Raw genomic sequence first — 28000 nt, forward strand, 5'->3', positions numbered from 1 at the left:
ATTAGGCTGATTAATGGGGGAGGACAGTGCTTATGCAATATTATACCAGATAAATGTGAAACTTCACAAGCAATCTCTAAGTTTAGAGTTCAGTATAGTACATAGATGGCTTTGGGTAGTCTTCAATATTCACTGACTCACAATTGGCTCCTTAAAGCCCCACAAAACTTATATATCTGAAAGAATAGTGCTTAAATCATCAATCTACACCAGCTCCAGTTGATATACAACTCTGCAGACTTTGGGAGTGAAGATGATTGCTTTTCAACCCATGCTAGTTCAGAATTAATATTGTAAGTCTGACACCAAATTTACTCTTATAAGAACTCTAGCAGGCTATCATGGATGACAACCCTAAGCATCATATTCTGGAAGTTTTGCACATATTCCCACACACATTCTAATTCTCTGTAATTAGCAATAGATTAAGAAGTACTGCGTGAAAGTACGAAGCATGAGGAAAACAAAAAAATACGTGTAAACCTGGGAGTGATCTCTACAGAAATGTTAACTCCGGAGTAATTCTAGTTAATTCTAATTGGCTTACAAGTTCTATATGTTTATTCCGAATGCAATAGTTGTGATACTTCATTCCCTACCTATCACTTAGGTGCACACATGCATTTCAGATTGGGGAGGGCAAGCAACTACTGGAAAAAGAAAGCGTCTGCCACTGGTACTTCAGATATAAGTAAACAATTTCAGGAGCTACATTCTTCTGACAGAATGCTAGGGACGGTTCCCTTGGGAACTGTGAACGTCACGACTGCAGAATCCTTCACGTTAGCCCGCCTCTAGGCTGTACCCATTGGCACACGGCCACCGCGCCGCCAGGAGTCCCGCCGGCGGGCAGCTCCCGCCACCTCCGGGCACTAAGGCGCGCGGGAGCCACCAGCACCACCGAGACCGGCAAAGCACCGCCCCACATGCGCACAAACACCCGCCAGGCCGCCCGCTCCCACTACGCAAACAACCGCATCCACATGCGGACAACACTTTGCGCATGCGCTCCTTGCCGGCGGGAAGACCCGCGAGCACGTTCCGCCCCAGCGAGACCCAGCGCTCCCCCCCCTCCGCGCGCATGCGCCAGACGCGCGGTTTCCCTGGCAGCGGGGATTGTTTTCGGCCAAACCACCTGGGCGGCGTTGCGGAGGGGGGAGCGCTGCGTAAGGGAGAGCACACTGGCGGGGGAGACGGTGAGGCGCCGCCGAGGCGGACGGGCCCGATGTGAGTGATGTCGTCGCGCCGCGGGCGGGCGGGAAAGCGGGGCCGCGACAAGCAGCGGACGGCTGGGGTCCGGAGGCGGGCAGATTGGAATCCGCCTCCAGCCCGCTGCTGTCTCTCCCGGCTCCCGTTGGCGGTCGGGGGTCGGCGGTGGATGCGGAGCGCGCTGTGACGCAGTCGTTGGTGCGCACGGGCGGTGCTCGGAGGGCTGGCGGCGTGGAGCTGACGGGCGGGCCTCTGGGCTCGGGGGGACACGCCGGTGGTGGCTGAGCCTCCTACAGGCTGAGCAGCCCTAGGTTCAGCCCCTCGGTTAGCCTTGTGTGCCGCGGGCAGTGATGGTTTGTGTCCCTCTCGCTGCCGCCACTGCTCCGTGCGAAGCGAAACAGAGAGCATTTTGTTCCATCCCTGGAGGTGCTCAAGGCCAGGCTGGATGGGGCGCTGGGCAGCCTGAGCTGGTGAGGGCAGCCCTGCCCATGGCAGGGGTTGGGGCTGAGTGGGCTTTGACATCCCTTCTTATCCAGCCATTCTGTGGTTCTTTTAAAAATATCCTCTCGAGGTAGTGTGAACACAGGGTGTTTGCAGGCATGTCCGTGCAGCTCTCATAGGCTGTTGTGACAGGCAAGTTCGTGGATACTTGCATGGCATTAATAAAGTTGGCTGTCAGCTTTCTTGACTTAAATACTGATTTTTTGGGAATGATGCCCCTGCTTTGTGAACTCACATTTATGATTAGTAAAAATGAACAGATTTGACTCAGTATTATTTTCCTGTATAATTCTGCATTAAAGCTTTTATGTGTATCTAGAGGTAGTGGTCCCTAGAGATACCTGATTGAGAAACCTACTGGTAAAATCCAAGATCTCCTGCTGTGAGATGACTGACCTCATCTAAGGGTTGAGATATAAACAAAGAGCTGCTGGAAGACTTCTGAATTCCCATTCTATAGTACAACTTATACAAATTCCAGTGATTATAATATAGGTTGCTTTTGAGTTTGTCATTCATTTATTAATAAAAACATTTTTCCAGGGTAGTGTGACGTTTTATATTGAGAATACCCATGTTGTAGATGCAGAATATAGCAACTCACTGTACTGCAAATGTGAAAAGAACAGAAATTGATGCAGAATCAGTCCCTGGAGGTATTCAAGGCCAGATTGGATGGGGCACTGGGCAGTCTGGTCTAGCATTAGGTGGAATGGTTGGTGGCCCTGCGTGTGGCAGGGGGGTTGGAGATTCATGATCCTTGAGGTACCTTCCAACCCTGGCAATTCTGTGATTCTGTGAAATATTAGAGAAGAGCAAGTTGCTTTTTCTGGAAGGTCTCCATTGGTTCTTGAAAGATTTCATGATTTATTTTTCCTGGTTATTCCTGATGGCTGGAATAGACTTCTGTTCCCAGATAAGCATTTTTGTTGTTTCTGGATTGCCTTATGTTAATTAACATGGAAAAGATTAAATCTGGTCAGGCAACAGTACATTTACCAGATTAATCTCAGTGAGTTTATTTTAGGTTGGGTGTCAGGAGGAAGTTCTTTACAGAGATAGTGGTGAGGTGCTGGAACAGGCTGCCTAGAGAGGTTGTGGATGCCCTGTCCCTGGAGGTGTGCAAGGCCAGATTGGATGGGACCCTGGGCAGCCTGGTCTAGTATTAAATGGGGAGATTGGTGGCCCTGCATGTGGCAGAGGGGTTGGAGATTCATGATCCTTGAGGTCCCTTCCAACCTGGGCCATTCTGGGGTCTTGTGGTTGTTGATCTCTAATGTAAGGTTAAATCTCTCCTATTTTAAGGTGATGTTATATAAACAGTTCTTATCCCTGTTGATTAATGATCTATATTTACACCACTCTAATAGTTGCTTTAACCGTCAGATGTCATGTAGTTCTAAACTAGAAATGTGTATGAAAGAAAAGCACTATCATTATAGAATTTAATCTCAATTTTATTGAGATAAGATGATAGATACTTTTTTTTCTGAAAGCTCAGAGGTAAATGGAAAATGATGCAGTCCCTGGTGAATTTGGCAAACCTATGCATTTCACAGAGACTACTGGTCACGTAAGATGAGCCTGGCCTTGGGAAAGGTATTTGTTCCATTATGAGGAAAAGTATCTGCAAAATTAATTTGCCTGCAGGTTTTCTTGTTGTTGTGTCCGTACTTGAAGTAGGTTTGTACTTTACTTACTGCACTGCTTTGCTCTATGTCATCTTGTACTTTTTTGTTCTTGTGAAGTACGCTTTATCATTTCATTTGATCTTTATAATTATATTTTTGGAGAGGTGGTTGAAATCAGTAAACTAATCGTAAGAGAATCTTACACATTCCTGCCACTCGCAGTGAGTGATCCCAGTGTTACTATGCTAAGTTTTATCATTGTATTGTTTTCTACTCCTTCAAATTATGAGTGTTTTCCTAGTTTATGATGAACTATACTTTTAAAATGGACATGTTTTGTTTAACAGTATAAATTTCAAAAGCAAATGTACTTTCAGTAGAGTTTTCTGTTTTCATTCCCTGTAAGAATAAGGCATTTGTGTTACTTTGAACAGTCACTGTTTAACTGTGCTGATAAAGCTTTGCTCTACAAGTAGAAACATTTTTAGTAAGGGAAAATATTTGTACCCTGGTGGGTGAAAGGATGAAGCATACTACAGAATAGATCATTTCCTGTGGAGTCACTTTGGTCATCCTTGGGCATTTCAGACGTTCTTACATTGTTGGATGCTTAGTACATAAAACTAACAACATTTGCCAACTGACTAAACAGCACTTATTTAACCTCAAACCAACTATACACTTTGCCTATTTTTGTTTGCTTGTTTGTTTCTTAATTTGGTTTGGTTTTGTCAGTTATCAGACCAAGCTACTCTAAGTAATTGATAGCTTGTACCAGTGGGGGTTAAAGAAGAAGCAAATAACACTGAAAGAGACAGGAGGAACCTGAGGCTACGATAGTGCAGATGCTCAGGCACATAATTTGCACCAACTCCTAATCTGTATACAAGTACTGTTCAGGAGACTGCTAGATGGTTTGGACTGAAGCTGTTCCAGGGAGAATTAATGAGTATAGCTTAGTAAAATTTACTAGTACATCTTAATTTACTAGGACTGTTGTATTCTAGGTCCTGTGAGTGTGTGAGTAGTGTCTAACACAGGCTGTTATGTAGGAAGAATTTGGAGTTCTTGCCTGACATGCTATTGGAAAGGTAGGTAGGGATGATAGTGTATTGCATAGAAGGCCAAGGGAAACACAATGCGTTTGTAGGTCATAGGAAGGTAGGTTTCATTAATTCCACTGTTTACAAAACAGCTTTTTTTTAATTTCTTTTTTTTTTTATTATACAGCTATTATGATTACAAGGAAGTAGAATTGCTTCTGATGTGTTCTTGGCAATACCAAGCAAAATATTCACAGGTAGACCAATAATCTCGGAAGAGCTGAACTCACCTAACTACTGAAGGGGCTCTCCGGCTATGCAGCACTCCTCCTTAGGAAAAAGTCTAAGAGAGATCCTCCCTACAGTGGCTGGCCCTTACATTAGCCCAGGGCAGCTCAACCCTGGATCCAGCCTTTCTGGTCAGGTAGGGGACATAGGTGCAAACAATTTAGCTGTGCCCCCTGGGCCAGCCATCCCTTCATCAGGTGCTCCAACACCAGTTCAACTGACCTAGCAGTTCCCCTACAACATTGTCATTTTTCTTGATGAAGAGATAAATATGTGTAATATTTTTATTTGCCTTCCAGCTTTGTATTGCATTTTCAAGCTTTTCTCCACAACCAGGAGGGCATAACATTTTTTCTTTACAGGAAGGTTTCATGTAATTCTTTGTCTTCTTCATACAAAATATAAAAATTTATGTTTACATAAAGCATTTGTAGAACTGCACTGAAGTCAGATTTGCTGACAACTGTGAATCTTTTTCATTGTAGGCTATCAGTTGGCTAAAATGGGACTTCTTTAAGATGCTATCAGATAGGAATCTGATTAGGGAAGTTTCAGTATAAATGACTTCATATAAATGAAGTGTACAGTAGGAGTGCTTGTTCTTTGAGGACTGCACTGCTGAAATACTTGGCTATTCAGAAAAATATCTATTTAGCTTGCTATAGCTTTTTATTTTTTGCTTTGAAATAACAAGTATTAGATGCTGAATTAGGTGCTGATGTTTGACAGCAGAGAACTTGTAATTTAGAGAAATACTTATTTCTAGACTGTCTGAAAGACCCTTACTCATACTTGATGCATTCAATTTGTAGCTTCAAGTCCATGGACCAGTTGTGTTAATTAAAATTGTTAATTACTTTGGAAAAAAAAAAAAAAAGATGAATCCTGAGGAAGAAGCAGCTGTTCTGCTGAACCACCTTTAACTGAGGACTGAAAATGCCAACAGGTAAGAATATTTGTGTTTAATTTCTAATGTGTATTTTAATAGATAGAACAGATAGATGTGATAGGAGCGTCTTCTGTTGATGAATTTTTCAAGCTGCATTGCTTTTGTTTTGAGCCCATGATTGTATCTGGTTTTCAAAGTACTGCTTTTTTATTTTATTTTTTAAAATTTGTCTGCTTCTTTAAATATTTTAATTACAGTGGTAAATATGCTTTAGCTGAGGACTCAGTAGCCTTTTCTGGTGGTGTGCTGGTTTGCATTTTTAATCATTTAGCTACAAAATAAGCATTACCTAGGCACAGAGTAGCAGGGCTAGAACACCTACTACTTCAAGGGTCAAAATGCTGCTGATAACAATATTGTGGTTCAGAGAAAGGCGGGGGCTCTCAACATTAGCTGATTTTAGATCCATAGGTGCTTCTTCCTCTTGAAGATTTGTTTCGGGCTCAGTAAGAACCCAGAGCTGCTCCTTTTCCTGGGGACAATATGTTAACCTCTTTTATCAGGGTACCACTGTTCATAAATGATGAGGGCAATTGCCTGTGCTTTGCTTTGGCTATCCCAAGGTCTTTTGCTGATCCTGATGTGTGTGCTGTTTAAAAAATCTGCTTTATTCAGGAAACAGATTAAAAATAGTGCCAGTCTCGTCAGTGAATAGCAGCCATGTTTGTACCATGTTGCCAAGTGATCCTCTTGCAGTTTACACTGTCAGTGGAAATTCTTAACTGAATACTAAACACATTTCTTGGTAAATTTTTTCCTGATAAAAGTAATTACTGCCTCCTGTTATGTTAAAGCACTTTCATAGGAGTAGTCATTTTTGAATCAGTCTAATTTACTTTTTTCAGTTGAAAGTGAGGCAAAGGCAAAAACCAAAGTTCGCTTTGAGGAAATCTTCAGACGTCATGCTGGCCTAGCAGACAAAAACAAATCAAGGAAAAAGAAGTCCCATTCTCAGGAGAATATTGTGGTAAGTTTGGATGCATCCGACTTTTGGTTAGCTGCCTTCCTCAGTGGAAAAAGACCAGGAAAATGTACTTCAGAAATGAAATGTGCTGAAATACAGTTAATACTTTGGACGAAATGCTTAAATGTCTTTCGGTTTAACATGGGTTTTATTTATTGTTTACATACCAGAAGTTTTATTTCAGAGGCATGTCAGAATTATTTGGTAAGTAATTTTGGAAAAGAATAAGTGGTACGTGCACTCATTTGAAGTCTGTCAGTACTTTTTTCCCATTATGTTTTTTTTAATTGTTGCAATTTTTATATTCACTATTGATGTCAGTAGGAATCTGAATGATAGAATAATGTAGGATCGTAGCCATAACAGTATTTGGTTTTGAGAGTAATACAGATGTGTAATACATCTGTGAATTGAGAACTTATAAGAACTTAGATCATCATCAATTACTGATATAGGAATTTACAAACAACATTAAGTGACACTTGAAATGTTTTTCATTTTGATCTCCATAATCAACATATTTCTGCATGTGCTGAAGTATGTTTCTTTACCCGTGTTGTTGCATGTGTACTTATGTAGTACACCCATTTTAAAGATCATGCCATAACTTACAACTGCAGATTAGGAATGCTTCTATCAAAATGGCTGCATGGTTAGATGACTTCTTTGTTTGTGGCATATCTCTCATTAAAAGAACCTGAAAGATTCCTCTGAGTTCATATCATAATGTTTTTCCTGAACAGAAATGTAGTGTTTGAGTCCTATATAATCCCAGCTATTGACGATGATTAGAATTTCCAAGGAAAGGAATTTGCTTAAAAGACAAGTTGATTATTTTTTTTCTTATTTTCTTCCTGTTAGGTTTTATGTTGTCTATCTTTTATCTTGCAGTTGCATCCATTCTACATGTTGGAAGTGAAAGTTCATTCTTGTGTAACTTGTTAAAGACAATGGAATGCTATTTTATATAGCCTCAGATCTTTACATATATTTGTTATTTATTATGTGACTACTAAATATACTTATAGATAAAACTTAAAGTTGTCATACAGAAGTGTAAGTCTGTCATTTGATCATCTGAAGCTAATATTTATGGATAACATATATACGTATCTTTACTTTGTGAGCCTTGGAGCATATATTAGGTTGTCAATAGTATATACAGAGAATCAGTGTGATGTTTAAAATATTAAAAAGCCTCTTGGTTTGCTGGCATGTGTAACTACAAGAGTATTCTGTTTTTAGGTTTACTTCAGTAGCAAAGAAGGGAAACACAGATGGCCTGCAAGCATCTGTGCTGAGTTATGTATTACAGGTTTTGAAACATAGTATGCAAACATTGCCACAGTTAAATACAACTAGTAACAGCTTAAGAAATTAAATGTCAAAACATCCTTTTGAGCATCTCAGCCATATTTACATTTTGAACAGTGCCTCTCGATTGCTTAAATAGTCCCTGATAGAGAGACAATTGTAAGTATGGGCCTGTTCTAGTTGTAAGGGTTATCATGAGAAGACCAAGGAGTATGGTATTGCTGTTCTGAAGATCATTCTCTATGAAAAAGAAATACAAACAGTGGATGAAGGTTGTTCTACACTGAAGCTCAGTGCATTACTGGCTATTACATTACTTAAGCCAGTAGTCACAGCTAACAACTCCTTGCAAGGTTGCCATCAGTTTCTGAAAGAAGACTTCTGCAAAAGTGATAGTAAAAGCCCTGCTAATACAATAATACAGAAATCTTTTGCAGCACAAATGTAACTGTATGAGTATTCTGATGCTGATGGGAGTAAATGATCTTTAAGATAACTTCCAACCCAAGCCATTCTGTGCTTCTATGAAATATGATCTTTTTTTAAAATTTGTAAATTTTAAGGATGATGTGTTTTTGAGCACACAATTGCATATTCACATGCAACTATATACTACTCACATAAAAATCTAATGCTTACTTTGATTTTTAAGTTGGTTTTCAGTTCAAATGTTTCTGATATAAAAACGCTACTGTTTTGGAGTTAGCTAGAAATGCTTGAAGTAGAATCATGGTGAACAGAAGCAAAAGCTAATACACACCAGTAAAGGAGCATTTTTAGTATTACTGTGGGTGGAGCTGTGAATTTAAACCAATCAAAAAACTAAAAAAAAAAAAAATTGAGAACAGCATGTATTGAAACCTCATACTGACAGTTTTGAATATTTCCTTAAAGTCTGTCAAAGATTTAAGAGTTCACATTGATATTTTCCATGCTGCATTTAGGTAGGAATTTCTATGAATGATTCAGCAAATGCCTTTCATTTCTTTTTGAGAAATAAATGTTTGTGAGAAAGCAAGAGAAGGGGATGATGAGATTTGTCTGGTTCTCTTCCAGTTTTGCTCACTTCATACAACAACTGTACGGAGTTTTGGATGTCTTTAAGTAATGTGAAATTCATCAGTGATGTTTGTCTTTGTGCCACATAATTGCCATAAATGGTTTCCCAAGTTTGATCAGAAACAGGTCATGGCTGAGAGCATGTTTCCACTGGAAATGTCTCAGGCTGCTGCTTTTGTCCTTACTGACCTAGTCTTTCTTCAAGTAATAAAACCTTTCCTTCATAGTTCAGTGTTCCTTGAGACCTGAGTTTGGAACTGCAGAAGGCTGCTGTGATTTTTTTTAAGTGTCAGATGTGATGATAAAGAGACTGCTTGCCTGCTGCATTCTATGTTGCCTATTAGCTGGAGAGAAAGGAAGCAGCATGACTGGAAGTGGAGAAGCCATGGCTGTAGGGCAGGGTGAGTTTCAAGTCACAGCTGATAGGAATGAAGGGATTGTAATGCAAATAGATACAGATGTCAGTTGCCCTGGTGAAGATCTACTTTGCTCCTTAGTAGCCAGAGGTGCAGTGGCTCTGAAGCTTCGAGGCAGGGCTGAAAAAGCAAGCCATTAGGACACAGTCAGGAAAGGAATTTGCTATTAACCCTTCCAAAGCTAACAGTCACTATACTTATTTTTTTCCCCAGTTGTACTTCTTATTACAAATTATTAGAATGAGCTAAATGTCAGATCAAGCAAGGATTTAATACATCTACATCAGTATAGATTGTAGAAAAGAAGATATAACTAACAAAAAAAAGTCTATAAAGTTTTCTACCAGGTGACAAACAAGACTGAGTCAAGAAATTCTTTCCTAGACTACAGCCTAACCAGCTGATAATACTGAGATGAGCATACATTGAAAACTAAGGCATTATATTCAAGGCAGGACTGCATTATGTGTGTTCATTTCAGGTTCTTTATTTACTATCTCACTGCAAGCAGAGTCAGTGGCCAGCTCAGCCCTTCAGTGAGTTGGCAAATGCTGGTTCTTATTCTTTTGAGGTCTGTCTGTGTTGTGGGAAGACATAGTTGCCTATGTAATGCTTGATATCATGAGCAAAAACAGTTTGTGTTTCCAGGTTCCAAACACAAACATATGAGAAGTCTTTTTTATAAAAGAGACTGCTGGGTGTCAGCTCTGGAGTACAGCTGGCAAATGAGCTTGGCTTACGTGTTAGCCAGCCTGTGCCCCCCCCCCCCCCGACCCTCTCCTGTTAAGTCAGCTGCACAAGCAAACCTATTCTTGGGCAGGTGGCTCCCTCTGCCTGGTTATCCTAATGTGACGGTCCTGAAAAAAGCCACCTTGTTTGTTCTATGCTTTAAGCTGAGGAGATCAGGACCAGACATGTTGGAGTTACTCCAAAGGCATCACTGTCCTCTGAGCTGCTTTTCCAGATGAGATGCTTTTTCTAACTTGGATCAAGTGTGTTTTACATAGACAGTTGCTCTTAGCTGATCTTCTGTGGTTCTGCTTTTCAGATAGATGATCTTTCTAGCAGTGTCCTCTTATCTGTCCAGCACCCAGTCTGATGCAAGTGATGTTTTAATTACTTTTTGTAATTAAATTGTATGTGTAGAAAACATGGCCTAAGTTAAGATCACATAGACTATGTGTCTGAGGAACTTGTGTTTCAAGAACTCTCTTAAAACAGCTTTGTGCTGTCTGCTGTATTTTTTTTAACGTTCTTGGAATTTGCTGAAGTTTGTGATGCTTTTTTCATCTCATTATGAGGATATTCTGTTTTTTGTTTGCTGTCTTTTTTTTCTGAAAAATAAATATAATTAAGTGACTGGACTGCATTTTTGTGGGCAAATGATTTCATTTGTAAGCATAATAAATAACAGGTTCTAGTTAATACTTCAAGCAGGATTTTGCCAAATCCAGGTTTCTCTTAGGAAATGATTCTTACACACCACAGTTATTTTGGAAGCACCCAAGCAGGTTAGATAATAGGTTTTTGATTTTGGTTTCTGAAAGAATTCTTTTTGCGTTATGGTTTAGCACTGTTTATGTAGCCAAGATCCACATAGCTTGTCTCCTCCTCAACACAAGGGGGAGAAAGATGCAATGAAAATGTAACTCATGGGATGGATAAGGACAAGGAAGTCTTTCACAAATTACTGTCACGGGTAAAATGGACTCAGTTTGAAAGATTAATTTATTGCCTATTGATAACAGACTAGAGCATTGAGAACTAAATGCTAACTAAGAAGATGTGTCTCATCTCATAATGCCTTATCTCTGCTGTTCCTTCATGGTCACTCTGCCTCTACTCCAGCGCGGGGTGCATCCCATGGGATGACATTTCTGAACCAATCCTGTGTGTGTTTCCCACAGGCTGCAGCTCTGCAAGCACTACCCCAACACAACTCCATAGTATGGGGCCCACCCTTTAGGTACTGTTCTAGCTTTGGTCCCCCAGCCCTCCTGCCCCACTGTGGGTCCCTCTCCATGAGCTGCAGCTCCAGCCTGGGCTGCTCCTGCGGGGCTCTCCGTGGGCTGTGCCTCCTTCAGGCCTCATCAACTGTTACACCATGGGCTCCTCCGTGGCTGCATGTAGAGATTTGCTCCATGCAGTGCCCAGGGGCTGTAGGGAGACAGCCTGTTCCTCTGTGGGCCTCTCCTAGGCAGCAGGGAGCTGCTGCTCTGCACCTGGAGTACCTCCTGCCCTCCTTCTGCACTACCTTGGAGGCTGCGGGGCGGTTTTCTCATGTTTCTCACTCCTGTCTGCCAGGTTTTTCTCATGTTTCTCTCTCCTGTCTGCCAGTTGCTGTTGGACATGCTTGTTTTTTTTTTTTTTTTTTTTTTTTTTAAATTTACTTTCACAGTGATAGATCTGTGTTGGAGCAGCTGGATCTGGCTGGGATCTGACACAGGGTGGTGCTGGTCTCTGCTCACAGAGGCCACTCCTGCAGCCCTCCTGCTACCAACATTTTGTCTTGTAAGTTCAGTACAAGGCTTGATGGAGTAATGATCTATCAAAGGCTAACAATCAACATGATCTTTATGGTCCCTGAAGCTTGTCTCTAACTTGCATTTTAAATGGGTGAAAATATTTGTTTTCATGCTGCATGTTGTTTTCACATCTGTCATAGTGTAAAGCATACTTACGCAGTATACTTGGGGTGGACTTACTGGTTTCTTATTTGATAGATATGCATGAGTCATTTGAAAACATAGTGAAACTGTACTGAAGGTCAAGTGTCCAAATACATTTTTTTTTCCAGTGTGTATTATCTGTTGTATTTCAGTCTGTCACTTGTTAATTTTAAACATAAAAGCTATTAGATCCTTGATTTTGCTTTGTGTAATATTACTGAAGAAATAACGTGAAGTAGTATGTTCATCCTTAGAATGTAATTTTATTACAAGTATATTTCATATTCTTTTCATTTATAGCTTGACACTTTCAGAAGTAATATCGATCTAACAAAAGAAAGTGGGAATGATGAAGCAATTATAAACAACACGTACAATCCTGAAGAACAGAGTCCCCGATTTACAAAAAATAAACTCAGAGAGAAAGCATCAATCACAGAGAAAATAAATAACGATGTTGTTAGTGGAGAGGCGAGCAAGCAAACAAAGTCTAACAAGAAGAAAAAGAAATCATTGTTACAAGAACAATTTAATGAGGAGGAAAATTTATGTGAAGCTAAATTGGAGAGTTTTGAAAAAAAGCTTAATGATTTTCCAAAGAAAAAGACAAAAAGTAAATCACAAACGGACATACCTCATCAAGAAGGTGATGGGAAGATTAAAAATTCCTTCACTGAAGGGAGAAATGCAATTGAATTAGAAGAGGAAGAAGAGCTAATTCAAGCCTATCAGTTGCATGTGGCTGAGAATGAGGTAAATGCAATTAAAAAGAAAATAAGAATGAAACTTAAAGAACAGATGTCTGAATTTACCTCTGCTGTTCAAAGCGATGAAGTTGCATTGAGTGATGAAGTGGGCAAAAAGAAGAAAAAGAAGAAAGAAGTCGCAGTTGTATGCGAAGCTGAAACAAGGTATTGTGATAAGTATACCATTTGTGTATGAATCTTAAGCAACGTTTTTCATATTAAGATAGTCAGGGAGTTTTTGTATTTATATGTTAAGTGATGAGCTAACTGGATAATGCTGTTATGAAATAGATGTTACAGAACAGTGTTTCAGAACACTGTTGACATTAATATTAAACTTACAGATTCTGAATCTTCCATACAATTTTTCCATATGTCATAGAATGCAATTGTTGACAGTAATCTATTACATTGCAGTGCAATGTCCCTTTCTGAGCTGCAGCATCATCCAGCAGAAGGTAACAATGAAAATCGTTTATTGGAAAGAGAATTTGTATCAGAAGAACAGAACCTGGAGAAAAGCATGGAAAAACAGAAACCTAAGGCAAAGAAGGTTAAAAAGAAAACCAAAAAAGGTCTGCTAGCAAAATGAATGTGTGCTGCTATATCCAAATCACTTTGTTTTTTTCTTTTTGTTTCTTATCTAAATATTTTGCCACTAGTACTGTCACAACAGTGGCTGAGACTGGAGTTGAAGTTGCATCTGTTTCTTTAATTAGTTGTATTTTTTTTGCTTCCAATTCCAATAATCGGTTGTAAGGAAGTTAATTTAGTGTATCTGCATATAATCTTGAGAATTCGTTTACTGGAGTTAGTTTTAAAATTGTGAAGAAGTGTATTTTAGGAATAATATAGTATTTTATATATATACACTAGCTTTATAGATTATTATTTAGTTTCATATTCTAATTACCTTTTGATTATTTAATCACATCTTACTTTATTAATGGCCTATTGTCACTGTTTTAACCTGTTGCTCAGTTCAAACATGAGAAATACTTTTTCAGGTAGCACATAGTCATATTGGAGAATTAATTTCCTCAAATATTGCAGAGTCCAAAATAGGAAGCAATTTTTTTAAAAAGGGGCATAACACAAATTCATATTTTGCTAACTATGAAGCATGGCTTAATAGTAACTGTTAGTTCTAAATTGGGATGTTCTTCAGCCAGTGTTTGATAGATTCTGGGTGAATGCACTAGAGAAGGCATCAGTTGTTGCTTATATAGTTTTTAAAAAATAAAATTATAGGCCATAGCCCAGGGCAGGTTTGTGAACTATATTAATTTTAAGTAATTATGGCAGAGAAGAGCTTATGTCAATCAAGAGAAAGACCTCTGCTTTTAAATATTTTTAATAGAAGTCGTTTACATGCATTTATATATATTGTGTGCATTCAACCATGTTTAAAATGTTGCAAATTTTATGATTTTATTCTAGTCTAGTACAAAAAGAACATATGAAATACTAGTACTTTACCATTGAATGTTATGAGAATATGAAATATTTTTACTCATTAAGTTGCTGTTAAGCTGCTACAGTAATCTGTGTTTTGTATTTTTTTGTTTGTTTCTTACTGTTTGTAGAAGATAACACAGGCGTTACTACAGAAAATGATGAGGAAATGAGGACTTCAGAAATTTCAACTCAGTCTAAATTTGGTTCTGATGATGATCTTGTGTTGGGAATTTATATCCATCGATCTGATCGACTTAAAACTGATCTTGTATCTCATCCTGTAGTTAAAATCCATATCGTTGATCAGAAAAGTGGCTTATATGTCAAGAAGGATCATAGGTGACTTTTGTGTAGTGAACTGTTTCTGTTGTCTATGATTGTTATAAATATGTATTTTTTTTTATCCCTATAAAATGGAATGTGAAAATAACACTGAATTTGAAGCTTGTAAGGTCTCTTGGCAGCTTCTCATTCTTTGGTAATGCATACTAATACCTAGATACCTAGTAGATTAGGATGATGTTTGTTCTTTTTCGACTCTTTCAAATGATCTGTGCTATTTTTTAATTGTTTTTAAGGTCTGCATGTTTACTGCACTGTTTATTCTGTATTCTTTCCTGAGAGGCAATTTCTCAAATTTTCTTGGCTCAGATGCCAAGTAAGCACACACAACTCTTGTGGCGTAAGCAGCATTTGCCTTTTCACTTTCATAAAATAACTTCTAAAATCTTTAAGTGAAGTTCAGTTCTTTACATTTTTCTAATCACTTTCGTTACTTCCTTTCACGGTTATTATCTATAATTATCCTGAAAACCAAATTCTAACACTTTTTATGCCATAGACTCTATCAGAATCATTATGCATAGATTTGGTCAAAGTAGCATGACTGTTAGAATTTTTAAATTCACTGTGCCACATTTCTATGTACATTGCCAATTGCTTTAACCGTTGTGTGTTTTTTTTTTTTCCTAAAATCAAATGTTATCTTGTATTTTTCCTTGCTTTTGTTAATTAAAGTTACTGTTTTGTTTGAGTTTTGTTTTTAAGATATTTGGTTTTAAGGCATTATAACAATTATAACTTTTTGTAAATTTTTATACAGGGAGAGGAAAGTTGTGTCTTACTCTGAGGAAGAGCAAATCGACCACATTCTTCCTATTATGACGCAGCCGTATGACTTTAGACAATTTAAATCAACAGTCCCAGAATGGGAAGAACAAGTCATATTTAATGAGCGCTTTAATTATTTTATTCAAAATACTGAAGAAAGCCCTCAAGTAATTCTGTTTTTTGAGGTAAGATAAAATATTTCAATGTTTTGATTGTTATGATCTTGTAAAGTTTGTGTTTATTCAAGAGTGTATATATGACTTATTCAAGTGTTTTATTTCAGTTATATTGAATTACAAGGTAAGCTTTAATATATATAGCATTAAGTGGAGGTTTCACAAAGTAGTATTGGTGATTGTTAACATCACTTATTTAAAAGCCAAAAAACCCCTGATCTGTAAGAAGAATCAAGCTTTCTTATGAACTCAGTTAACAAATTCAATGTTCAAAAGCTCATTCAGATCACTCCAAATCTGGAGGGATGATACCACATAAAAAAGATAATACTTTCTTTTCCACATTCATCTTTAAAACATAGAATGGCTTGAGTTAGAAGGAATGTTAGATTTTCAACCCACTTGACAACCTTGTGGGCAGGGTTGTCATCCACCAGATCAGGTTACCCAGAGCCCCGTTCAACCTGCCTTGAATGCCTTCAGGGATGGGGCACCCACAGCTTCTCTGGGCAGCCTGTGCCATTACCTCACCATCCTCTCAGTAAAGAATTTCTGTCTAACATCTAATCTGACTCTCCTTCTTAGTTTAAAAATGTTCTTTCTTGTCCTGTCACTATGAGACTAAAATATAGATATCTTTTTATAAGCCCCCTTTAAGTACAAGAAGAGCACAGTAAGGTCTTTGTAGAGTACTTCTCCTGAACAAGCCCAGGTCCCTCAGCCTCTCTTCATAGGAAAAGTTCTTCAGCCCTCTGAATACGGCTCATCTTCGTGGCCCCCCTAGTCTGGAAGAGCACACTGCTGACTCATGTCCAGGTTTTCATACACAAGGGCCCTCAAATCTTTCTCTGCAGGGCTGCTCTCAATGAGTTCTTCTCCCAGCCCATGCATGTATCTGGGGTGGCAATTCTTGAAATATGAAAAGAAGCTTAAGTACTGGAAACTCAAAGACAGTCTGCTTGCAGCAGCGCTTCTTTTCCGTTGTACCAATGAACAAGCTGTTGCCTTGTTTTCTGTTAACATTTTAGAAATTGTAGGGTATGTTTTTAATATAATTTTCTGCTTTAGTACTTCAGTTATTGTAAAAAGTGTATACATAGAGAGATTCTGCAGTATTTAACTGAAATTGCAAAGCTAATACAATAAATATTTCTTTATTCCTTGTTTTTCTAATTTCAAATGCCTTACATATACGATATCACCATATGTTTTTTTTATTTTCTGTGATTCTCGTAAAGGAACACATCTCTAGAATTAAGAGTCTCTAGTCAGCACAGATATAACTATAGTTGTGTGTAAGGATTCTTCATGGGAATCTTGATGGTGAAACCAAAAGTATGACTACACCAAAAACCTGCTGTTTGAACACCATGGTTTTTGAAGTATAACTTAGAAAATAAAATGATTTTAAGTTTTTTTTTATATGCTTCATAAACTTAAAGAAGTTGCTATATATGAGAAGATTCTGATCTGATGAGAAAAATGAAGGCTCTTACAGACATATCTGATGAAGTTAAGAAGGAAAATTAGCTTTTTGACTGATCTTTTCCATTTAGATTAATTTACAGCTTGTTTTGCCTGTTAGGAATGTTATTTGTAGGTATGATTTATGAACTATAGGATTTATGAAAATTATTCATGATCTTCTTCCGTTTTTTATTGAGAAAGAAGGGGGAAAAAAAATAAACCTGATCTTAAAGAAAAAAAAACAGTTCTTTTTTAAAACAGATCATAAATAATCATCAGGTAAAATCAAAAGGTCCTTTTGCTTCTAATTGTGTCATTGTGCGGAAGAAGTACTTTTTTTTTGTAATTCTATAAAACTGAAATCTGTAATAAATCACATCTAGTGTATTTTCAGCGCTATTTTTTTATTGCCATAAAGTATATAGTCACTAAAAGTACAGTTATGTTCCTACTAATGCTTGCAGATCCTTGATTTTCTAAGTATGGATGAAGTGAAAGTCAACTCTGATGCACAGATTCAGGACTGTGGTTCCCGAAAAATCTGTTGGGCATTTCTAAAGGTATTGTAAATATTTTAAAGAAGAAAATATTAGAAACCTTTTTTATTATATAAAATAACTAATAGTATGTGGTAAATGAATATATCCAGGCAGTGGAGATGAAAAACTAATCCTTTCCTGCTTGGCTGTTCACATCCTTCCTTCTCTCTTCTCTAGATCAAGTTCACAGGAAATTCAGTAAAGAATAACTATTTTTTTGAGAGGGAATAGAATGTGGAATAATTTCCATGTTTTATTTGCTCATCAAGAGTAGAAGGAGGCTATCTCTCACAGGGAAAGGAGAAACTTGCTATTTTCAGTTGACCAGTCTTCAGAAAGACTCCCTAGCCTGATAATAAAATGACTACCATTTTTAATTGTGGAGCTTGAGATGCTGCAGCAGTGAGATAGAGCCTGCATGTCACACTTTTTTAACTCTAGGTAGAGGAAACTCAAGTGTCTTCGTTTGGTCTTTTCAGATCTAACAAGGTTCTTATGTTTTAACCTGCTTCAGGGTTGTTTGTTTTTAACTATCTCTGTGGATGATAAATTTTGACAACCGTGAAGCAGTCCGTAACATGAGACATACAGGAGAAGATAAATGGACTGCAAGCTTACGGGAAAGCACAGGGATCCTCCTGATCATTCTGTAATGATTCTTATCTCATCCCAAGATGATTCTACAGGAATCAGAATCCCCTGCCTGGGTGTGCATACAGCTAGAGCTGTGCTCCTGAACAAAAGGAAGGATGGATTTCAAGCTCATAAATACAAATAAAACTATGACCTGTTCTTCATTACTGTTGCATCTGTCTGCGTTATCCTTTCATCTGTCAACCAGTGTAGAAGTGTTTAGATAAGTGATGATCATTATTAATGGCAGTAGATACACAGAATGAAAAACAGTATTAACTTCTGACTTCTTTTGACAGTATGACTTAATGTTCAGAGAGGAATAGCAATTTACTTTTCTTACTCTATTTACATCAATTTCCTCTGAAGTTTGAAAAGTTTTCCTATATCTTCTGCTCTGAGTCTGTCTTACTAATGCCCTGAGCTCTAGAAATCAAAGTTATCGTAGAATCACAGAATTGCACAGGTTGGAAAAGACTTCTAAGATTATCAAGCCCAACTGCAACTTAAACATACTACCCTAAATCTAACAACCCAAGTGTGGATGAGGAGGCAGATTTAGAAGAGATTTTTTATGGATTTACAGTCATTAAGGATTTTAGTGATTCTAGCAAATGGTTATTTAAAAAAAAATAAATGAGGCTGTGGAGGTCTTCCCGTCTGCAAGATATCACTGTTGTGCTTGTGAAATGTACTCTAAGATCTAGACTACCATCTAAGTGTTAATCTACATGATTTCATGATGAAGGTATTTAATTATTTCGTTACCACTTTTAGGAATAGCAATCTTCGCCAGAGGGAAGTGGATTTCAGAATTTATGCTACATTTATTTATAATAATAGAAATAATGAAAGATTTTTGTTAGTTTTGTGTAAACATTTGTAGTGGATATGCTAAGTCATGGCCTGAACCAGTGATTGAGCACCTGGTGGGAAGGTAATGCCAACCTAGGGGAGCTCCGGTGTATGCAATACACCTGAGTGACTTGAAGGGGTGGAGCCAGGATCCATTCCCTCCAAGGTTCTTTTAAGGGTTGGCAGTGGAGGCAGGGGTATCTTGCTGGAGATCCCTGCTTACCTGAGTCCTTCCAAAGGTGAGCAGCTTTTTTTTTTTAAAAAAAACCATTGTTTCTGCATCTACGGCTGCTGTACTTGAGCTTATCCTCACTTACTGTGCCTGGGACTCTGCTATCCCACTGTCATTGCCGTGTTTTCAATCACATTATAGCATTACAACATTATGCACTTCTCTTTTTACTCACTTTCACAGCTTGTTGGTGCAAATGGAGTTCTAAACGTTGATGGAAAACTCCGTCTGCAATTGTATTACCCACCTTCAAAGACCAGGTCACATTCAGACGTTGTTGAAGTTTATGACTGGTGGGCAAAATGTCCTAGAAATCGTTACCCATCAACTTTATATGTTACTGTAAGAGGCATAAAATTGCCAGATCATGTAAGTTAAATTTTATATATTTACTGATACTAGGCTCCTACAGAAAAATCTGTATAAATAGCTTCAGTGTGTGTGTCATATGTATGTGTGCATGTATATAAATGCTAGTCTTGTGTGTAGAATGTAAAATAGTACATAACTAGCTATAATAACAACTTTGCATCTTAAGATATCCGTTCCAAACTCAGTGCTTTGTGGCTATCTTTGGAAAAATAGACACTTTCTTCCATTTGTAGCATTGCATATTCTGCCACTGACAGATTATCCAGGGTACTTTCTGGAAAAAAGATATTCTTTCTCATTAGGAGGAATGATGTTTTAAGTCACTGGACTCATGCAAATGTGTAAATTCTGTAAGTGAGAGAAACAGTAAGTCACTTATTATAATAAATTTCTTAATATTTGAGAGAGTCTCATATGTATGAGACTCTTTCCAGTCTCTTTGTTTTTCATCTGTAAAAAAAAAAAAAAAAAAACGCACTTGAAGTTAAAAGTACTTTTAAATCTTTTCAGATATGACGCTGTTTATTTTCTGAACTTTTTCCCTAATAATTAGTTTTTTTGCCTTAAGGTTGCCCCTTCTTTCCATTCTATGGTGGCCGTTCAACAGGAACAAAGTAGTGCAACACTGTGTGAGGTCAATGGGGAGGGATCTAAAAAATCACGTGAAGTCAGTTCTCCAGAGGAGAAAAAAGACCAGCTAAAGTGGTCAAGGCTGCCTGGACAGGTGAGGTGTTTTATTTTCCTTTTTAAGTAAAAAAATAATTTGAAGTTTTACTACCTCTTAATAGCTTTATCTGTATGATGTGTTTTGTTCTTTCTGATGTTTTAATGCTTCATAGCACAACTAAAAGCACAAAACGCAAAGATCTCTCTGAGGTAGCAGAGAAGGCACAGCTTCCAACCAATATAGTTCACCCAACTATTTTTCTCAAAAGAGTCAAGTGTTTTTATTTCCAGAATTCTCTAGGAATCTGAAAGGCTATTCAGGTACGTAAGTAAGGAAAGTAAGTAAGTTAGGAAAACAGTTCTCAAGTTTAAGCTAAATTGTACACCTACTTTCAAGGAGAACACTTCAACATATCTAAACCTTTATTTCCCAGTAAGGCTTGCTAATTATAATGATAAAGAATAGGTAAGTCTGTTTCATAGTGCTGATTTTCTTGCTACAAATGGCAGGTTTCCTAAAATGTTTGTTCATGTTAATGTTAATTTTCCAGAAAGTGCCATTCTGCAAATAAGTGTTTATTCAAAGACAAGTGAAAGAAAAATCCTAAGAATATTAGTTTGCAATAAAAAGTAAAATTGACACTCCTTTATTCTTAACTAAGCTTCTGTTACTAACAGTGATCTGTTTTGTGATTTGATGTCCATTGAAAACATTTTTGTAATGTTAGCAGGATATTGCTCTGAAGAATACTAAAGCCAATGTTTTTCCAAAAAAAAATTAATCATTCAAGTTATTATTTTCTTTGTATACAGAAAAATTATTTTACCTTTAAAGATAAATTATCTTCAAAATATATTTTTATTTCTCCATAAATATAGATAGATGGTATTTTTCCAAAATGCTCTATTAAGAACTGAGTTCCATATGAAATATTTTTATATGAACTCAAAATTATATGAAATTTAAGTAAAAAGTTTTTTTGAAGCTGAAATTGATTCAACGTTGTAATGTTTTATTTTAGAGAGAGGTTAAAAAGCAGAAATACTCTTCCTCACATATATAGTTTTTACCAAGATGCATTTACTTGTATTCTTAAGTGAAGAATGTATACTAAATTATTTCATAAGCAGATCATAAGAATATTTGTATATTTTAAGTGCATAGAAATCTGTTCATTTGTCATTCTTAAAAATAAATCAAATTTAGGTTAAATAGTCAAATGACTACTCTGGTTTGTTTAGTTTCTCTTAAGTTTTGAATTTAGTTTTGGAGAAAAAGCCCATGGATAAAAGAGGGGGTATTTTAAGAGATGAAGAAACACTATAATACCTATGTAACTTCTTGAAAGTTAAACATTGGAAAAATAATTATAATAATAGGGGATTACAATACAGATGAGGAATGCTAAAGGTGATTTGGCGGACCAAACTTTTGTGTGCCTGTAGTTAGTTTTCTGAGCTCACACTGCAGCTATTAAATTACTAAAAGTTTTATTATGAAACTTGAGTTGCTAACTCCATAGCGTATAATATGAAGGATAGTCATGGCAAAGTGTATCTTTAAAATGAAGGACGTTTTCTTAGATTTCCTTGAGTTTTAAAGACTTGTCTGTACTAAAGAAACAAATGAACATACAACTGACAAGTTAAATGTGGTGGAAGTTGCACAGAAGAACTCTCTCTGTTTATAAGGTTGATTTTCTTTTTTTCTTTTGAATTCCCTTCAAATGTTAGTAGTTTTTGAAGATTTATGCAAGACAAGAGCTGAGAAAGTGTTTCGAGTGTTGTTTTGTCAATATTTTTAACTTTGTAACCCCAATTCTTGTCTGAAAAGCTAGGCTTGTCGCATTCCAAACAAACATCTGTTTTCACTGCGAGGTGGAGATATGGGCTGTTTCTGTATTCGTTTCTCTCGTGATGGAAGAACCCTGGCAGCAGCATGTGCAGGAAAGAATGGCTATCCCATTGCTTGTAAGTTGAAACTGTGGAGTATTTTTCTATAACTGATGTACTTTATCCTAATTGTTGATTTACCAATTTAAACCTGGTGAACCCAGTATCTGAAGAGTTAGGAAGGGTTAAGACATCTGTGACATCTGTGAACCACTAGATGGAAGTGTATGCTTGCTGTCCATGAACACCTAGCAACTGTTTGTTACTGTTTTCTGAAAATAAGAACATAAAGAAAATAAACTAACTTGTATTAGCAAAAACTCAGCCTCAGGCTAGATTAATCTTTGCTTTATTTGTGTACAATTGATTGTTAATGCTTTCAAATGTTTATTTTTCTATTTAAACTTTCATTAGTGTATGAAATTCCTTCTGGACAGTTCCTGAGAGAATTCTACGGTCACCTTAACATAGTGTATGATCTTTGTTGGTCAAAGGACAGTCAACACCTTCTTACTGCATCCTCTGATGGTACTGTCAGGTACGTATGATAGAAATCTTCTGGCAGACAGCTTCAGTAGCATGAAAGAAAGTGACACAGTTTTGTGTGTATATATTTGAGAGTAAAACTTTCACAAAAATGGCAGCATCTAAATCTAAAGCCCAGCAAACCAATGAATAAAAAAGGCTCTATATTTCAAGAAATCATTGAGACAGTTGGAATATTCTGTCCTTGGAGAAACCGTCATATTGTGAACTCTTCATTAAACTTGCAAATTTGTACATGAGGCAGGAAATAGAAAATCTAAAATTTGTGAAATGTGTTGAAATCTGCCATTTTGCACGTATGTAAATCTTGATTTTTCTGGACATATAGCTAAATATTGCAACTTAAATTACTGTAATTGGAATTTGACTGTCTTATTTTAATGTCTGAATGTTTACACACTTTCCTCTACAATTAAAAAGTGTACTACCATGCAGTGTTAATGCTAAAATCCTAATCTGTTTGAGGTTTAGAAGCAAAACTCTCGAAACTGTAGAAAACAGGAAAATATGCCCATGACACTGCAGAATTTTGTTATGAGCAACTTCATAGGTTTTCATAGGCTTTTTTTGTTAAGTTCTTCAGATCCCTATCTACTTCTGTTATGCAATTCAGTAATGCTACAGGGAGTTGCATAATTAAAATACCAGAAAAATTGTTAAATGATATATGTGTGGAGCTTTTTTGCTATCCCCCTATCTTTTTCTGTATATGAATAAAGAGAATATATATATATATATATTTTAATTTGGATTCAGATAAAATAAGTTTTTTTTATATTATAGGAAGTGTCAGTTTCAATTGTTTATGTTTATTTGTATGAATGCCATGAATGTTCCTGAATTCTTGAAATTTGTGGCAGCAAGATTAAACTACAGCCTTCTACCTCCTTTTCTGTGTGCTATGCGTAGTCATAGTATGAGTTATTTCCTGTGTTTATTGTCCTTTACCTTCAAAGTGACTCAGTTCAGGAAAGGATTTTCTTCTTTTTCCCTTAATGTTGGAATTATTTGACCTTTGAAACATATTAGAATTAAAGAATGAGGATGGAAAGAACCTTTGTTATTTTAAAGTCATATCAGTTTATTACCTGGATCATCACTCAGATTGTACAAAAGCCTGAAGGGAAAACTGAGAAGTTAAGTGAATCCTTCTTTATATAGTGTTTTCTACTGGCAATGCTGCCCTTGCGCCTACCTAAGATTTAATAGCTCGTTATTTCTGAGCACTGAATAAGCTTTTCTGCTGTTAGAGCAAAACCATTCTAAGATAGGTTTGTGACTTTGTACATTAAGTTGCAAGTTAATGGATGTACTCTCAGGGACTGTAATTTTGTAACGAGCTCACCTCAGAGTGATCCTAGAATTCTTCAGCATTCACTGGAAACAAAACCTGGAAGGATAGCACTCAAACAATTAGATTCCATGTGCGCTCTCTGCAGTGTGCTATCTGCCTCTATTTCATAGTCCACGTACCATTGCATTTATGAGTTCATCTTAGGAAAAGGTTCAACAGATGAGCATGGAACAACACTCCTTAAAAACAAACAAACAAAAAAAACCAAACCCTTGATATTACAGCTGTGGATAGTAAAGGACAGGAAATAAACTCAGTTCTTACTATGCACTTATCTGAAAAAAATGTCTTTGAGATCATGATCGCCACTGTATGGTAGATAATTGTTTTTAAAATTTTCTGTGTTTTAATTTTTTTTATTGGTCCTGAATGTGTTGTTTGTGAGTTGTGTTTTTATTCTTTTTTTACTTCTATTTTGTTTTTCTTTTAATGATACCCCACTCTTAGTAATGTGTTTATAACTGAAGAAAGAAAAAAAACAAACCATTCCATGAAATACTTAGTGTATTTTAAAATGTGCAAAATATCCATTAAATAAGTACTCCTTTACCTACAAGGCAGAGTACTATGTGAGGTATTAGATGTACCTTAATTCTTGTTTGAAAACAGCGTATTAGGGGATTATATGTGGAACAAATTGGGAAGATTAAAAATAGCTGTTAAGTGTTAGCAAGCATTTGACTTTAGAACCACTAGCGTAAAGTAAGGCATCAGTTATACCTATGTATATTATTGCTTTATTCAGTAGATATCCTAACATTTTTTCCTTTTAGAATGTGGAAGATTGAAACACAGGTTGCATCTGCAAAGAAAGTTTTCCCTCATCCTTCATTTGTTTACACTGCAAAGTACCACCCAGTTTCTGACTCTTTGGTGGTGACAGGATGTTACGATGCTGTAATTAGAATATGGAATGCCAATGTGAAAGAAATCCATGGGCAACTGCTGCAAGAGCTTGATGGTCACAAAAGTTTCATCAACACACTTTGTTTTGATTCAGAAGGTATATACCTGGTATTACTTCTTCAAATATTACTCACTTCAATTGAAGACTAGTTTTGTGCAACTTGATTTATTTCCTAGAGGCAATGTGAAATGGTATGATAAAATCATTTTAGTTCTATTTGTAATTAATATATTAGTATTGTGTGTTATTTGAAACTGCTTTGGACAAGCACAAAGGGACGTGTAGTTCCTGATGTAATTGAAGGGTAATCAGGAATGGTAAGCATAGAAAAGATGAACAAACAAATGTGTAGTCACTCACCAGTGACTGGACAAATTTTGATACCAGTTTAGTTTGTATTGTCCCTATAACTATCTAATATTTGTTAGTTAATGTTTTGTATATATTGCAGCAAAAAAAAAGCAGAAGATAAAGTACAGATATTGCTATTCAGAGGATGCAAATGCATAAATATGCAGGTGGAAAGCCTGGTAGCTAGTGTAGAGAGGTAAATAGGGGAAAAAAGCATGTTTGGATAAGGAATTGAAGCATTACATAATCATTTAAGAGCAGAAGCAGGAAGTTTGAAACCAGATTGAGAGAACTGTCAGCACTTGAGAAGATTACATGATCAGAACAGTAACAAAGACAGATGCTCTATATTGTTTAAAGTTGCCAACTACAAACAAATAAAAAATAGAATAACAGAAATAAGACTGAGAATTTTAATGCTAGACTGAAGTGGAAAGGTGGTGAGATAAGAGGGCAGAGATTAGTTCAAATGTTGTGAATAATGTTAACTAGTAGATTAACAGCTGAAAGTGGGTAGTGTCACAGGTGCACCGACATAATACTCTAGTGAGGAGAGTTGAAAATGGGTGAATGAATAATGTACTTGAAAGTATTTGACTTTGGGTATCAGTGACTTCCATAGTAGTTGTGTGATTCGTTTTTGGAAATATTAATGGGTATAGTTACTAAGTAGAGGAAAAAGATGCATTTTTCCTAGGCAGAATTTGTGCCTAAGTTAAGATCAACTACTGGAACATGTTCAAGTTGCTCTTGGAGAATATATAGATAAGCACAAGATGGTCATCACTATCATTCACTATCAATAAAAGCTGGGGAATTAAGGGATTGTGCAAAGCCCTGTGGAAAAAGACTTGCAGGTACTGGTGGCTGGAAGGTGGTCAGACTGGATAGCAGTGTACCTTCTCAGTCCAGAAACCAACTGTATTCTGGGCTGCGTTTAAAAAAAAAAAAAAAAAAAAAAAGAAAGAGAAAAGAAAAAGTGTGGCCATCGGGGTGAGGGTGCTGATCCTGCACCTCTACTCTGCGTTGATGAGACTTCACCTGGAGTACTACATCCAGATGTGAAGTCCTCACTACAAGAGACACATGGACCTGTTGGAGTGTGTCCAGAGGAGGGCCATAAAAATGATCCAAATGATGCAATATCTCTCCTATGAGGACAGGCTGTGAGAGCTGGGGCTGTTGAGATTGGAGAAGGCTCGTAGGAGACCTGAGAACAGCCTTTCAGTATCTGAAAGGAGGCTATAAGTAAAAAAGGGACTGACTCTTTAGCAAAAGCTGTTGTGAAAGGGCAAGGTTTCAAACCTTGTGAAAGAAAATGGTTTCAAACTGAAGGAGGAGAGATTGAGACTGAATATAAGGCCTTTTTTAAAAAAAAAACAAAAACAAAAAAACTATAAGGGTTGTGAAGCACTGGAGCTGGTTGCCCAAAGATGTACTGTCAAAGATGACCTGTCCCTGAAGATATTCAGTCAGGCTGGAGGGGACTCTAAGCAACCTGATCTAGATGTAGGTGTCCCTGTTCATTGCAAGAGGGTTGGACTAGATGACTTTTAAATGTTTCTTCCAACTCAACTCATGTAATTCTCTGTAATCCTCACTGAGCTATGAATGTTCAATTTTAGCATATGAATAGAAAATGAATGAATTTAATAACATTTTCAGCATCCTGGTGCCTAACTTATTTGGTAAATCCAAATTTACGGTATCAACTTTCATTCTCTAGTACAAGCAAATTGTGTTTGCACTGATTATGTCACAGCAAAACATGAAGTAATTTGTATTTGCCTATTCCTGAAAATAATAGAAGCAGCTTTTTTTGTTCATAACTCCTTGTCTTTATTTGTTCTTTTGTATGGTATTCTGAATTGATTTTTTTTTTATTTCACAGGGCTCCACATGTTCTCAGGAGATAGTTCAGGAGTGATAATAGTTTGGGATACATCTGTGAAAGGAAGTTCTCAATGCCTGTTTCAACACTGGAGAATTAATAAAGTATACAGGTTTCTTAAACTAGCATTGTAATTTTTATGTGAAGTGTTGCAAATCTAGTCACTTGATTAGAATTCATTTTTTTTTAATAAATTAACTTGTTTAACTGGAAATAACTTGTTAACAATACAAAATCATGTTGTGAGTCATTGACAGCATTTTTTAATTATTTCGCACGTTATTTTTGGCATATAAAACATGAAAATGCTTGAAGTTTAATTATGTCATATTAACAGATAGATGCGAATTCATTAGATTTATTCTCTAGAGAAAACAATAAAACAGTCAGTCACCTTTGTTAATACCTTTGAGGCCTAGTGTTCAGTCAGTGTTTCTGTCATCAGCTGTGTTTCAGAAGCTCACTCATAATAGAATCTGCCTTATGGTTACGAAAAGCTGATTGCTTAGGGATCTAGGATCAAACGTTTTCCTTAACCGAATAGAGTGAAGAGAGCAGGAAAAGAGCAATGGAAGAGAAAAAAGAATAATAATGTTTACAAACTTGAGTACTAAAACACAACTTTTTCTCATCTTTCTGTAGGAAATAAAAGAAAATGATCTTAAAGGAACTCCAATAAATCATTTGGAGGTGCATCCAAATGGAAGACGTTTATTAATCCATGCCAAAGACAGTACCCTGAGAATTACTGATCTCAGAAT

The 28000-nt window shown here is 36.8% G+C and overlaps 1 protein-coding gene across 7 annotated transcripts in view; it reads left to right on the forward strand.

Annotated features, from left to right (window-relative positions):
- Nucleotides 1-1025: 1025 nt before the first annotated feature.
- Nucleotides 1026-28000, forward strand: part of AHI1 (Abelson helper integration site 1) — a 91114-nt gene continuing 64139 nt past the window's right edge. For 3 of the 7 annotated variants that reach the window (XM_090135756.1, XM_031610786.2, XM_031610799.2), the window contains exons 1-15: nt 1026-1227; nt 5485-5618; nt 6467-6588; nt 12344-12954; nt 13207-13364; nt 14376-14586; nt 15350-15542; nt 17465-17560; nt 19443-19628; nt 20200-20355; nt 22136-22268; nt 22605-22728; nt 24864-25093; nt 27240-27343; nt 27882-28000. In XM_090135756.1, coding sequence (XP_089991882.1) covers nt 5609-5618; nt 6467-6588; nt 12344-12954; nt 13207-13364; nt 14376-14586; nt 15350-15542; nt 17465-17560; nt 19443-19628; nt 20200-20355; nt 22136-22268; nt 22605-22728; nt 24864-25093; nt 27240-27343; nt 27882-28000 — 2453 coding nt within the window. In that variant the 5' untranslated portion in view covers nt 1026-1227; nt 5485-5608. The other 4 variants (XM_090135753.1, XM_031610792.2, XM_090135754.1 and 1 more) reach the window with 4 other exon arrangements.

This window comes from Phasianus colchicus, chromosome 2 (assembly GCF_987193195.1).
Source record: "Phasianus colchicus chromosome 2, bPhaCol1.hap1.1, whole genome shotgun sequence".
In the NCBI taxonomy this organism is placed as follows: Eukaryota; Metazoa; Chordata; class Aves; order Galliformes; family Phasianidae; genus Phasianus; species Phasianus colchicus.